Consider the following 14,001-nt stretch of genomic DNA (forward strand, 5'->3'; position numbering starts at 1 on the left):
CCCTCTCTTTCTTTCTCTCTGTCCCTTTCTTTCTCTCTGTCCCTCTCTATCTTTCTCTCTGTCCCTCTTTCTTTCTCTGTCCCTCTTTCTTTCTCTCTGTCCCTCTCTTTCTTACTCTCTGTCCCTCTTTCTTTCTCTCTGTCCCTCTCTTTCTTTCTCTCTGTCCCTCTCTTTCTTTCTCTCTGTCCCTCTCTTTCTTTCTCTCTGTCCCTCTCTTTCTTTCTCTCTGTCCCTCTTTCTTTCTCTCTGTCCCTCTCTTTCTTTCTCTCTCTTATCTCTGTGTGGGGGGGAGGCGGCTGCTTGAAAACCCCTGACCTCCATCGCCTCCCCCCCACGGCACAAGGCGAGCACACCTCGCCGCTGACACAGCCATGGTGCACTTAGCTGTGACTTTCAGTGGACAGTTTTTCAATTGCCAATCGCCTTTTCATGAATTTCGCGTCCACTCACCGCGGAGGAGGAGGGGAGGAGGAGGTGGAGAGGCAAGGGGGCGGGGAGGAAAGCGGGCCTGCAATTGGCCAATTTCTTTCTCGCCTTTAGGGAGAGGAACTGTTGCTGCTCTGCCATAGGGCAGCAACAGTTTCTCTCCCTAAAGGCGACAAAGGAAGGGGCCAATTGCAGGCCCGCTTTCCTCCCCGCCCCCTTGCCTCTCCACCTTCTCCTCGCTGAGCAGCCGACCGCGGTGAGTTGACAGGAGATTCGGGAGCTTATTTTATCGACCAGTAAAATCTCGTGAGCTTGCCACGGGCCGGTTAAAAGACCTCGTTGGGCCGCATCCGGCCCGTGGGCCGTAGTTTGGGGACCGCTGCCCTAAATGGTGGATGGGTTATTGGTGTTGGGCACCTTTTCTTTAAAGTTTTTTTGTTTGTTTGTTTGTTGTGATAAAAATTTAATAAAAAAATATTTTTTTTAAAAAAAGAGTAGACGGGGAAAACTTTCATTCAAACAGTCCAGGATAAATTCAAAACGTTAAACCGGTGTTAAAGTAATAAAGATCAGACTGGATAAAGAGGAATGTTTCCTAGTATGACTGTTGTATGAATTGTTAATTGAAGTTTTAAAATTAGAATTTTTAAATGATTTTTTAATGTTATTAATTGGATTGTTTTTCTACTGTTTTATTATGCGCTGTGAGCCACCCCAGGTCCTCGGAGAGGGGCGGCATACAAATCCAATTAAACTTAAACTTAATTAGTCTTTTTTCTCTGTATTAGTAAGACTTCTATGCTTAGCGGAGCAATGGTAGCTCCTTTAAATGTTAAATGTTGTTTGTCTGGTTTATCATAAAGAAAAAATTAACAAAAAAATATTCAAAAAGAATAAACTTAAATTTAAATTTAATTGCCAAATATAATTACTATGATAATATGGAAATATTAGGTGTCAGCAATCTTTTAAACAACATTTACAGCAGGATTACCAAGCCAAAAAGATATTTAGAGTTTGAAGACATTTACATCAAGCATTCATATATTAAATGCTCCTTAAAGGGGTATGGGGGAATACAGTCTTTCAAAATCTCATTCCCAGATTAAAGTAAAAAACAGACATAAGCTGTTTAGAATCACATTTTCATATTGGGAATTGCTTTTATGTATGCTTCTCTAAAAAGAGTTTTCAGTAAAAGAGAAGCTACATGATCTCTAATGGTATATATTTAAACCAGGAGGATTATAACGTTCTAGTTGGTCATATCAGAGAACCATCATAATAAAGATATGCCCAACCAATGCAAATATGATTAAATTGATCATTAGTTGTAGTAATGTCAAATTGTACTTGAAGTATTACCGGAAGCTAGGGGTTGACGTATTAACATTAAATCATGGTTAACCTTGTTTAGAAAAATGATCAATGCCTTCTTTTTGCAAACAAAATCCCCAAAAGATACAAAAGGAATATAAAAGCCTTAGACTAGTTTTTTGCTCATTGCTGGATCAACTTTAAGGTTCTCCTTACTGTTAGACTTTCCTGTAACCAACTCCACACTGCATCCCAGTACATTTCTCATCTATGGTCCTCACTTCTCTCTCAGTACTTAGCCTTTTAAAGGTCTCCTGCTTTATTAAACTGGCTCGGATAGTCAAGCTTTTGTTCCCATGAGTCTGAGAAATTATATGAGAACAAGAGTCACGGCCCACCAAGAACCAATCCACACAAGTGAAACCCCATCTGCAAACGTGCCGGATCGAAGGCAGCACGTGGAGCCACCCCCCTTCCAGTTTGCGGAAAAATCGTTGTCCACTTAACCGGGCTCTGGACCTCCCCAAAGGTTGGGAGTCGCTATTCTAGAACTACCCTTATACAATGCTGTATCTTATTCATTTGTCTTTACAGATGAACTTATCCTGAAAACTTTTGTCTTCAACCTTTGTTCTTCATCCCCTCCTAAGCTTTAAACCCACACTGGGTATATTTTTTAATTATTCTGTCTCATCCTGCATTCTTTCTCAAGATTCCCATTAGAATTTTAGATTTGTAAAATATAAAGTTTGTTTTGGTTACAACAGAAAGCTTGTAGGTACAGTAATACCTTGTCTTACGAACTTAATTGGTTCCGGGAGGAGGTTCGTAAGGCAAAAGGTTCGTAAGACGAAACAATGTTTCTCATAGGAAACAATGTAAAATCAATTAATCCATGCAAGCAAAAAAAAAAAAATCACAAAAACGGCGCTCTGCTGACCGCCGCCGCCCTGCTGTCGCCTTTTGAAACAGCAGGGGGGCTTCTCGGTGTTCTCTCAAATGCCGAACCTGGAAGTTCAGCAAAAGTTCGGGTTGGGTGTTCGGGTTCGGGAGGCCGAGAAGCCCCGCCACCCGGCTATCACCTTACAGAAGAGCTGCGGAGCTGTCGGCCGGTCAGGAGGCTCAAACGGAGGTGGGGAATCCACGTTTTGGCCGGCCAGGAAGGACGTCTTCGTGACGTCAAAGCTCCGCCCATGGAATTCCCTATTGGGATTCCCCACCTCCGTTTCAGCCTCCCAACCGACAGCTCCCAAGCCGACAGCTCCGTGGCTCTTCTGGCAAGGTGACAGCCGGGCGGTGGGGCTTCTCGGCGGCCTCCCAAACCTGAACGCTGAACCCGAACTTTTGCTGAAGTTCCAGGTTTGGCGTTCGGGAGAACTCAGAGAAGCCCCCCGGGTGTTTCAAACGGTGACAGCCGGGCGGCGGGGCTTCTCAGCGGCCTCCCAAACGCTGAACCCGGAAGTTTGGCAAAAGTTCGGTTTCGGTGTTTGGGGGAACACCGAGAAGCCGCCCGACTGTTTCAAAAGGTGACAGCCGGGCAGCGGCGCTTCTCGGCGGCCCTATGAACCCCAACAACAAAGCCGAACTTTTGCCGAACTTCCAGGTTTGGCATTTGGGTGGCGGGTTCGTAAGGCGAAAAAAGTTCGTAAGAAGAGACAAAAATTTTCCGAACCCCAGGTTCGTATGACGAGGAGTTCATATCACGAGGTACTACTGTATGGATGATTATCGTGAATACATAACAAATATATCTATAGCCAAGTAAACAATGTATTACCTCTTCTGGATCATGTGAGCTGGCTTGTGGCACTGATTCACCAGTTACGCCAACTCCTGTTCCTGATGGTTCTGTTGGAAAATCTGAACAGGAGTTCAAAGAAATTAATTCTATAAATTACATAAGAAATATAGCTGTAGCTCATTAAATACTAAACATTCACCTTATTAGAGTACATAAAAGGCGATGCCCAAAAAACTCAAGGCTTCCATTGAGAACACAGATTTGAAAAAAGGGCAAATGCCTAAAGACTTCAATTTGCCTGTAGCTTGGTGTATAAAAAATTGGCATTGTTTTCAATTGGACTTAGGTAAGGAAGCTAGGCATTGCACAGAATTTTTGCCTGTATTTATTTACTCTTCTTCCTTTTTCTTTTTTGGGATCAGAATTTGGAGTTCTTATTCTTTCAGAAAATTATGGTAAATATCTCACTGCAGGGAACAATAAGATTCACCATTATAAAGTTATCACAATTTATTTATTCAATTACAGATTTGTGTGCCTTCTCTTAAAGGAACGTTGGTCTTACTGGACACGTTCTTTCTCTGTGCGCTCCTAGAAGAATCCAAGCATGGGTTAACTTCTGTCAATTTGCTCAGAGACTAAATTGAGAAAGTTCTGGCTATGCCTCTTCTGCTGGACTGAGGCCAGTTTTTCAACAAAGGCATAGACCCCCAGTAGAATTGTATCAGTGTCAAAGTCAGTTACCCCCAGATCCTGGACCAGGATAGTCGACAAGGCGGGTTTGGATTCTCCCGCAGTGCACAGAGAAAGAATGTGTCAGGTTAAGACCAACATTCCTTCTCCAGTGCACTGCTAAGAGAATCCAAGCATGGGACATATGCAAGTTGAATGTCTCAAGGGCAGGAAACAGACTGGTCCGGAGTCCCCAAGGTGGAATTAATCCTTTTCAGTACTCTCCTTCTGAATGATGTCAAAGCTGAGACAATAAATCCAGCTTGTAATGTTTAATAAAGGGCAATGGAGATGACCACAACACTGCCCTCCAAATATCCTCAATGGAGGCCTGTGTTGCCCATGCAGCTGTTGTAGCTGCACTCCTGGTTGAATGGGTCTTTATGCATCCAGGTAACGGCCTGGCCTTAAATTCATAGACCTAGTGATACACACCTTCAACCAGCAGCCTATAGTTGATGAGGGACCCTTTTCTGCCTGTTGCCAGTTAGAACGAGACAAATAGAGATTCAGTCTTCCGAAAGGAGACTGTCCATTTGATGTATCTGTGGAGGGCCCTCCTGACATCTAAAGTGTACCATTTGTTTTCTGGGGGTGGTTAGGCCCCAGGCAGAAATCTGGCAAAATGACCTCCTGGACCCTACGGAACCAGGAGTTGACTTTGGGAAGAAAGAAGGGATCCAATTGCAGCATAACACTGTCCAGATGAAAAAAGCACAAATAGTTTCAGACAGGGGGAGCCGCGAACTCTGATATTCTCCTAGCTGAAACAATGGCCACAAGGAAAGGGACCTTAAATGTCAAGAGATAAAGACTAGTTGTCCTCAATGGCTCGAATGGTGCAGAAATGAGTGCTTGAAGCACCAAAGAAAGGTCTCAAGGTGAGGCAACGATGTACCACAGGGAGCCTCAGGTTGGCAATCCCTTTGAGAAAGTTGCGCACCCTCGGATGTCGAGTATGGATTGCAGATCCTCACATGTTGATACTGTGGACAAAGTGGCCTCCTGCCTCTGGAAGGTGTTGGGAGACAATCCTTTGTCCGGACCCTCCTGTAATAAATCCAGGAAATGTGGTATTGATGCCAAGATAGGATTGATGTGTCCCTTGGTGCACCATTTGCAAAATCAGTCTAGGTGACATTATATATGCGATTAGTGGACAGCCTTCTGGAAGCTGGATAGTTTGTCCCTCCTCAGGATGTCCCTCTCAAGTGCCAGACGGCCAGTCGAGCACAGGAGGGATGGCCAGAACTTTCTCAACTCAGTCCCTAGGCAAATAGATAGAAGTTAACCCATGCTTGGATTCTCCTAGCGACGCACTGGAGAAAGAAGAAATTCTAAGAGTGTGAGTATAGACTTCAACCCTTTTATAGGTTGTCACTGATCAAAATGACTGGTAACAAAAGTTTTACTTATAAATCTAATCTAGATGCCCAAAAGAAGATTTGTTCCCTGTTTATTTGATTCCTAATGAGATTTCTAAAGTATAAATACAGCACTGCTAATGTCCAATGAGCAACACTGCTTGCCAAAATAAAGATATTAGCAGAAAAACAATTGTAAGAATCAGCACAACTAAAAATAATTGCATGTTTCTGCCAACAATCTATTTTATTGTTGCCATTGTGGTACAGGGTGCCCTTAAACTATGTCCTGGCTGCCATACCATATTATGCACCTGAGGGTTTTTGAGCAAGCTTTCTGTTAACTCACTCATTATGGCTGTGAACTCACCCAATATAACATTCAAGTGACATAATGAGATTTAGCTGTAGGAACATTACAGTACTGTCATTCTCAAGATTTCAGATGGTGATGTTTTGCATAGGAAATTAAGATCTATACTTGCCAGATCTCTACATAATCCATAATTCGCTTAAACTTAGAGAAAGACAACCACAGATGTCCCCTTGTCCCAAGAATGGAAACCTGTTGGATGCTAACGAGCAACAGAAGAGCCTTGGTGGTGCAGTGGATAGAGTGCAGTACTGCAAGCTACTGCTGCAGATCAGTGGCTGCCAGCAGTTTGGCAGATCGAATCTCAGTAGGCTCAAGGTTGACTCATCCTTCCAAGGTTCCTTCCAATGAGGACCCAAATTGTTGGGGGCAATATGCTTATGCTCTGCAAACTGCTTAGAGGGCTGTAAAGCACTGTGAAACAGTTTATAAATCTAAATGCTATTGCTAATGCCATAATGACTACTGCCATAATCAGCATCCCCAATTGTTAGGGATAAAAAGAGGAAGAATCCAGCAACCAACTGGAAGGCCACAACTTCTTCCCCCTCACTTAAAATTCTGACATACAAAATAGAACCCGCTTAAAAACACTCCACTCCACAAGCATTGAATTCTTACAAGGCTATACTAGAAATCTATTGCTACTTGGAGTAGCAAAAAAATCTTGACTTTGTTAAAAGATTAGAATAACACTTTAAAGGGCAATCTTACAAGAAGTCGCGTCTGGAAAAGACCGCATGCCTTCTGAAAGTATAGAAGATTCACGCTCTGGAGGTTCTGAAAGCTGTAAAATAAATGCAACACAAATTAAAATTAATTATCGTAAAGTGATCAAAACAAGTAGGCTTGAAAGGTGCATTGATCTTAATGAGCATGGAGCATAGAGCCCTGGTGGCGCAGTGGTTAGAATGCAGTATTGCAGGGTAGCTTTGCCTACAGCCAGGGGGACCTGGGTGGGAAGACTCCTGCTTAATTCGGCTGTCTTTTTTTTCCTTTCCAGATTAGCTTCCAGCAAGTGGTGCAGGCGGTAGACCAAGAGCTACTGATGTTTGTGCACAGCTTGCTTGGAGCTGGTCTGGAAAGGGGGAAAAAAACCCAGCTGAATTAGGCAAGAGTCTTCCCATTCATGTCCCTCCGAACAATGAGCTTCCTATAAATGAGCTGTGGGCATGAAAAGTGCTTCCCCTCTACTTGCACTTCCTCCCCAAGACCAACAAGATGATGCTACTCAGAGCTCCTGGATGCAGAGGGGGGTGAAGAGCTGGGCACTCAGAAGAGATTGGACGGCGGGCTCCTTTTGGGTAGGCGAACACTGGGGTAGTTCAGCAGGGAGACCCATTCAGAGGGACATGAGTGGGGTGAGTCCATGGCCCTGCATTTGGAGCTTCTCTGACTGCCAAGGGAGGGGGGAACGGAGAAAGCTGCTGCCAGCCAGGAAACAGTAGTTCCCAGAAAGGAGGATCCCAGGCATGGCCGTGTGTTCAGAGCATTCCTGGCCAGCAGCAGCTCTTTTCGTGTCTCCCCTCCCACCTCAGCCGCTGGAGAAGCTCCGAACGCCCTTCCATGCCTGGATCCTCCTGCTGGGAACCACCAGTGCTTCCCAGGGCAGAGGAGCCCAAGCTATAGAGTCATCTGCACAGGTAGCCCACCACCACCACCACCATGCCCTCACTGGCTGCTCATCCCCCAGGGCTCTGCCTGGGGCCATGCAAGAAACCTGCGGGCAGGGAGGAAGGGAAGCCCTTAGGAAGCAACTGCTGGGATCTCCTCTCTGAATCTCTTGCCATGTGCTCCTGCTATTGGTCTTGGCGCTCGCATGAGCACCAGAGACCAGACCAGCTGGCCAGCATGCATGCACACTCTGAAACAGGAAGATCATCTCCCTGGAGCGTGCATGCACAATGGGCTATTCTTTTGGTTTCTGACATGCAGGGGTGGGCAGCAGGCAGGACGGGATGGAACATATAATATTATCTCTTTTACTGAAAATTATTTATTTATTTATTGGACTTGTATGCCGCCCTGCTCTGAAGACTCGGGGCAGCACGCAACATAAATGAAGCTGTGTGCCCAGCTGCAGCTGACCATCCCACCCTCCCATCCTCCTCCTCGGAAAGCGGCAGGGAGCCCAGCACCGGCAGAAGTTGAAGGAGGCCCATTTTCTCCCCCATCTTTTCTCAACAGCTGATTGGCATCTGTTTGCCTAGCTACCCAGCCTGAGATGGGAGGGCAACCCAGGAAGGAGAGTGCGGGAAATGCGAAACAAATTGTCACCCCAGAGAGCGACACTGGTGAGGTTCTAAGTAGAGGACTTAACAGTTCACTTGAACGGTGATGATCGTTCAAGCCACTCCCCCATGGTCACATGGCCGGCAAGCCACTCCTACCAGTCATGTGACCATCAAGCCACACCCACAAAATAAGCCACACCCACAGTGTGGCAGTAAAAATGTTGGCTGCCCATTACTGCTGGCATGCCCAAGTGCATGAAAACCAGCTGACCGGCGCGCCGGAAGCCGGAAGAGCAAGGGGTGATGGCTCCGCGTGCCCGGAGAAATGGGTCTGCGTGCCACTTCCAGCATGCGTGCCATAGGTCACAGGTCTAGGTGTTCTTCTGATTGCTGTTTTAAATTTTAAATTACAAAATAATCTACAAATAAAAGCTTATGCAATTCAGTTCTGCCATTTCTCACCTCAAAAGCTAAAAATCAATAGCAAATTTGGACTGAAATACATATTCCAACAGTAGAAAAATTGTACAGTATTAATATCAGACAAAAATTAATAAGGGGTTCACTTTTCCCTACATCTTTCCCCATCCCATATCATGTCAACTTCATATATTTCAAAAATATACTCTCACTCTTTTTATTCAACAAGATATGGTGTATTTCCTCAATTTTCAACATGTTGACATTCAAGTCTCATAGTCTCTAGTTAGCTAGCATCCCAGGTACATTCCTGCCTAGCAGCTGTTTATTGGAACTGAATTCGATTCAGAATCACTTGATAGTGAGATGGGAGACATATAAATTTAATAAATAACAAATAACAATTTTAGTAATTTGGGAATCACCAAGAGCCACTGATGGATGGTCTCTAAATTTGATACATCAATAAAATACAATAAAAATACTATTCCAACAAGCCTTAAGGGAACTGAATTGGGGAAGGCTGAGATATTGATGTTTTTCCACACAGTATTTTGTGTATCAAAATATTTGATTATTAGATTCCCAGTCCAGATTTTCTGATAAAAAAGGAAAGGCTAGGAAGGATTTATTTTATTCTATTAGATACTTCTTAGGCTCTCTTCTCCCTTGGATAACTTAAAACAGCATTCAATCAAATCTGCCAAGCTTAAGAAAACGTACAAGGCCATTGAACGATAGCAGTTAAACAAAAGCATACATCACACTTACAACAGGAGGTGGTGGTTCTTGAGGTTTAGGTGGTAATAAAGGTGGTGGGGAATCGCTGTCTCCAGTAACATTGTTTCTTTCGGCTAAATAAGAGAGTCTACTGATGGAAGGTTGGTAGGGGGGTTGCAAAGCAATTGCTGGACGGATTGGGTCCCCAAGCTTCTTAGCACTGGAACTCAACTGCTCTTCAGACAATTGAACAGATGTTGCTATAGCTTAAAGGGCAAACAAGGCAGACAATACTGTGATTCAAAAGTGTAGAGTCAATTAAAATATAGTTTAAAAATATAAAATGAGTTAAAATATGTTATTGGGGTGGGGGGTGTTTCCCTTTTAAAGTGTTAAAAATGAGTATTACTGGTAGAAAGGTATGACTTATTTTTTTTCTCATATCTTTTAGAATACCAGTTAAGATTTTCGATGTAGCAAATGAAATGTGCAAATATGCCACACTAACATTAACTCACACTTCCCCTTTCTATAAGGAGGATTACCTCTTTGGATGGCTAACACCATATAGGGCATCACGCGTGGTGTGGTGTGCTCTTCAAAAGTAGACAGATAGGTTTTTTTTAAAAAAATTCATTTTTAATTGTGTTTCAAATCTACTGCTTTTGAAATACAGTGTTCCCTCGATTTTGGCGGGTTCAAACTTCGCGAAACGGCTATACCACGGTTTTTCAAAAATATTAATGAAAAAATTCTTTGCGGTTTTCCCCCCTATACCACTGCTTTTCCTGCCCGATGACGTCATATGTCATTGCCAAACTTTCGTCCGCCTTTAATAAATATTTTTTTAAATAAACTTTAATAAATAAACATGGTGAGTAATAATCTAAATGGTTGCTAAGGGAATGGGAAATTGTAATTTAGGGGTTTAAAGTGTTAAGGGAAGGCTTGTGACACTGTTCATAGCCAAAAATAGTGTATTTACTTCTGCATCTCTACTTCGCGGAAATTCGATTTTCACGGGCGGTCTCGGAATGCATTCCCCGCGAAAATCGAGGGAACACTGTACTATTTTAGTGGTGGTTTGGTAATTTTAGAAATTTTAGAAAGCTACCGTCTTCCATCAATGGATTGAGCTTCAACATTAAGATTCCCTTTCAATATTGTCTGCCAAAGAAAAAAAAAGTACAGCATGTTTTGGTTTTTTCGGGAATGGACAGAACCAACTAAATTCTTCCCTGTTTAAGGGAAGTTTTCTTGGGTAATTTCAGGAATTGTCTGGGAAGGATTTCAAACTGCATTTGGAAGCAGCAGCTTAGGAAAAGTCAGGAAAGGGAGACTGAAAACAATGGTGGGAACAGAGATGATTAAGGATGACACATTTTGTGTTCTTACTTACTCTAAATCCACCTGATTAAGCCCATGGAAGGTCTTCTTGGATTACTGCTGTATTTCCCACTGAAACATAACCATCCCCAGGATATGACCTTTGAATATGAACTTCATTATCTTAGAAAGACGCTCACCTGGCTTTTCTGAACTAGTTTTCCCCCCACTGCAGGACAGACCAAATGACTCTCTAAAAGTTGCATGTACTTCAGATCCTGCAGCCTTTTGGGGGACTTCTTTTCCTGGTGGTAATGCTGAAAAACATTCATTAGCAGAATGTGAGTATTTAACCTAGTAATTTTGTGAATGTTGGGAAGCAGGTTTCAAGGCACAAGATACAATGAAGTAACCTTTCTGGACATCAATAAAGGTTTTCCACAACTGGGGAGTTTTTATATATTTTGCCCAGGAAGAAAAGGATGGGTTGGGAAATAATGTGCAGCAGGTGGAAGAGAAAATCCACTCAAAACCTGGAACTTTGTTTGTTTATTAGATTTCTATGCTGCCCTTTCCTTAGACTCAGGGCGGCTCACAACAAGAATAAATACAAAAAGATGTAGAAATCTAAATCTGAAATACACTCGAAAATCCCAATTTAATTAAAATCAATCACTCACATTTCACCCTATCATGCATATAAATTCATTCATCAGCCGGGACTAGATGAATTACAGTAAATTTTCAAACAACCTTGCTTTTTTACAACCGTGTAATCCTTATCTGGGATAGAGTTGGGACGACTGGAGAGAGTTGAGTGTTTACTGGCTGTAGTGCCCTTCCTGCTGCTTATGTGGAGTTCACAGAAGATATTTTTTTCTTTCTGTCCTAGGAGAGAAACATCCGCCACTACCTAGGATTGAACTCTCAACCTTCTGAGTGGGAGCAGAGCACCGTCACCACTTAGGTCACTAGACTGCTCTAATAATACCTTCTATTGAGGACCTGCATACTGCATGACTCAGAGGGCCGTGAAAATATTTATTGACCCCAGACATCCTGGACACAAATTATTTCAACTCCTACCCTTAAAACGACACTATAGAACACAGCACACCAGAACAACTAGACATAAGAACAGTTTTCTCCTGAAAATCATCACTCTTCTAAACCAATAATTCCCTCACCACTGTCAAACTATTCACTAAGGCAGCATTACTATTACTATTCTCAGTGTTCCTATCACCCATTCCTCCCACTTATGACTGTAACTTGTTGCTTGTATCCTTATGATTTATATTGTTTCCTGATTGCTTATTTGACCCCTATGACAATCATTAAGTGTTGACCCTCATGATTCTTGACATGTATCTTTTCTTTTACGTACACTGAGAGCATATGCACCAAAGTCAAATTCCATGTGTGTCCAATCACACCTGGCCAATAAAAAACTCTATTCTATTCTATTCCATCCTATCCTACATTCTTAACAGAAAATTGGTCTATTAAATTTTTTTTTAAAGAAACACTTATTTTGCAATGCACAAAGGATGATTCTTCAGTTTGGGATGAAAACTGCATAGGTTGTATAGATGAGTAAACTCCCCTCTACTCACTGGGAAATCTATTTTTTAATGAAGCATATAGGGGGGTTTTTTTGCAGGGGAATAACAACAGCCCACGCTTGAGATTTTCAAAGTGTTCTTGTACAATAACCATTTCATCAGCTGCATTTGGCTGTTGGTTTTTTTCCTCCCAGCGCCTGCTCACCTTCATTTCTCAGAGAAAACAAATAAGCGGTGTCACCAAGCTTGATCAGCTCACTTGTAGATTCTGAACCACCAGCCTCCCAAGATGGATCAAGCAGCTCTGATGACCGAGAAGATCTAAACAGAACACAATAAAGTACAAGTAATGTGTTTTTTATGATTTGGCCACAAGGTGGTAGAATACATAAGAAGCATTAATCGATTCCTCCAGTTGTTCAGGAATTAAGGAGGGTGTTGGTATTATGCTTCTACTTTAACAAAGGAAGTCAGTAAAATACTAGAAAACAGTAAAAATGTAAAGTAGAAACAGGACAGAAACACAGTGAGAAAAAGGTTAACTTCAACTTTCTAGCTCAGTACTTATTTTGTGCAGGGGAACTTCTTTCCTGCGCCAAGCTTTTTTCATGAAAGGTCCTAGGCTAGGCATGAATGTAGGTCCCGGGGAGATGCAAGTACAAGTGCCCTAGAGTGCCTTCCGTCCCCTGTCCTATTGCTCTCCTATATCTCCTATACCTTTCTTCTATTCCTATATCTCTTCTTCTATTCTTTCATTGATATGTTCTATTACTATACCTTCTTTTCTATTCTTTCATAGATATATTTTACTATGAGTATCTCCTCTATAACCTTCATCATCTATTTTACTATGTGTATATAGATATGTACCCACTAAAACCCTCATTGTGTATTGAACAAAATAAATAAATAAATAAATGCCAGAGAAACCTTGGCTGCACCAGTGTTAAAAGTAGCAACATTAAAGGCCCTAAATGGTACAGGAGTAGCATATGATATGGCGGTAGGCAGGGCTGGATGTGGGGGCAGCTGGCAGGAGCAGGTGGTTAGGCAGCCAACAGGGCAAGGAAGGAGGGAGATGGGCAGGGGGGTGACCAAGCTATGAATGGCTTGGGCTGGTGGGTCCTCCCTTAATGCTCAGATTTAGTTAACAAGGCCATCAGTTAATAATGAATGCTGGGTTTGAAATCATTAAGCAGTGCTGTTGTGTGACATCACGCTTTACGACGGCATTGCTTAGCGACAGTAATTCCAGTCCCCATTACCATTGTTAATCGAAGACTACCTATAATTCATTAAGATACCTTGAGTCTTTCCAATGTGTCAAGCAAATTTGCGTAACAAGTAAATCTAACAGTAGAAGCTGTGATAAGAAGGTAGCAAATGTTGCTCCAATAGTAATTTTTTGCACGCAACTTGGAAGATAAAAGATAATCCCCCCCTGCAATTAATGCTAATTCACACAGAATGTGTCAGACACAGTAATGGTATTTATTTATTTGTTTATGTATATATGTATGTTTGTTTGATTGATTTATATGCCTCTGTCCACATATAAGCCGAGGTGGTGCAGTAGGTAGAGTGCAGTACTGCAGGCCACTAAAGCTGACTGTAGATCTGCAGGTCAGCAGTTCAAATCTCATCACCGGCTCAAGGTTGACTCAGCCTTCCATCCTTCCAAGGTGGGTTAAATGAGGACCCGGATTGTGGGGGCTCTGTTAAAAAGTGCTATTGCTAACATGTTGTAAGCCGCCCTGAGTCTAAGGAGAAGGGCGGCATTAAA

The 14,001-nt window shown here is 42.7% G+C and overlaps 1 protein-coding gene across 1 annotated transcript in view; it reads right to left on the reverse strand.

Moving 5' to 3' along the window:
* CEP95 (centrosomal protein 95) overlaps window positions 1-14,001 on the reverse strand; it is a 52,659-nt gene that overhangs the window by 29,837 nt on the left and 8,821 nt on the right. Inside the window, exons 6-10 of the mRNA XM_070740357.1 lie at window positions 12,424-12,539; window positions 10,854-10,970; window positions 9,379-9,593; window positions 6,668-6,740; window positions 3,521-3,603 (exon numbers count right to left, since the gene is read on the reverse strand). Of these exons, the coding sequence (XP_070596458.1) occupies window positions 3,521-3,603; window positions 6,668-6,740; window positions 9,379-9,593; window positions 10,854-10,970; window positions 12,424-12,539 (604 nt within the window). The remainder of the gene's footprint in view (window positions 1-3,520; window positions 3,604-6,667; window positions 6,741-9,378; window positions 9,594-10,853; window positions 10,971-12,423; window positions 12,540-14,001) is intronic.

The sequence above is a fragment of the Erythrolamprus reginae genome, chromosome 2 (genome assembly GCF_031021105.1).
Source record: "Erythrolamprus reginae isolate rEryReg1 chromosome 2, rEryReg1.hap1, whole genome shotgun sequence".
NCBI classification, from domain to species: Eukaryota; Metazoa; Chordata; class Lepidosauria; order Squamata; family Dipsadidae; genus Erythrolamprus; species Erythrolamprus reginae.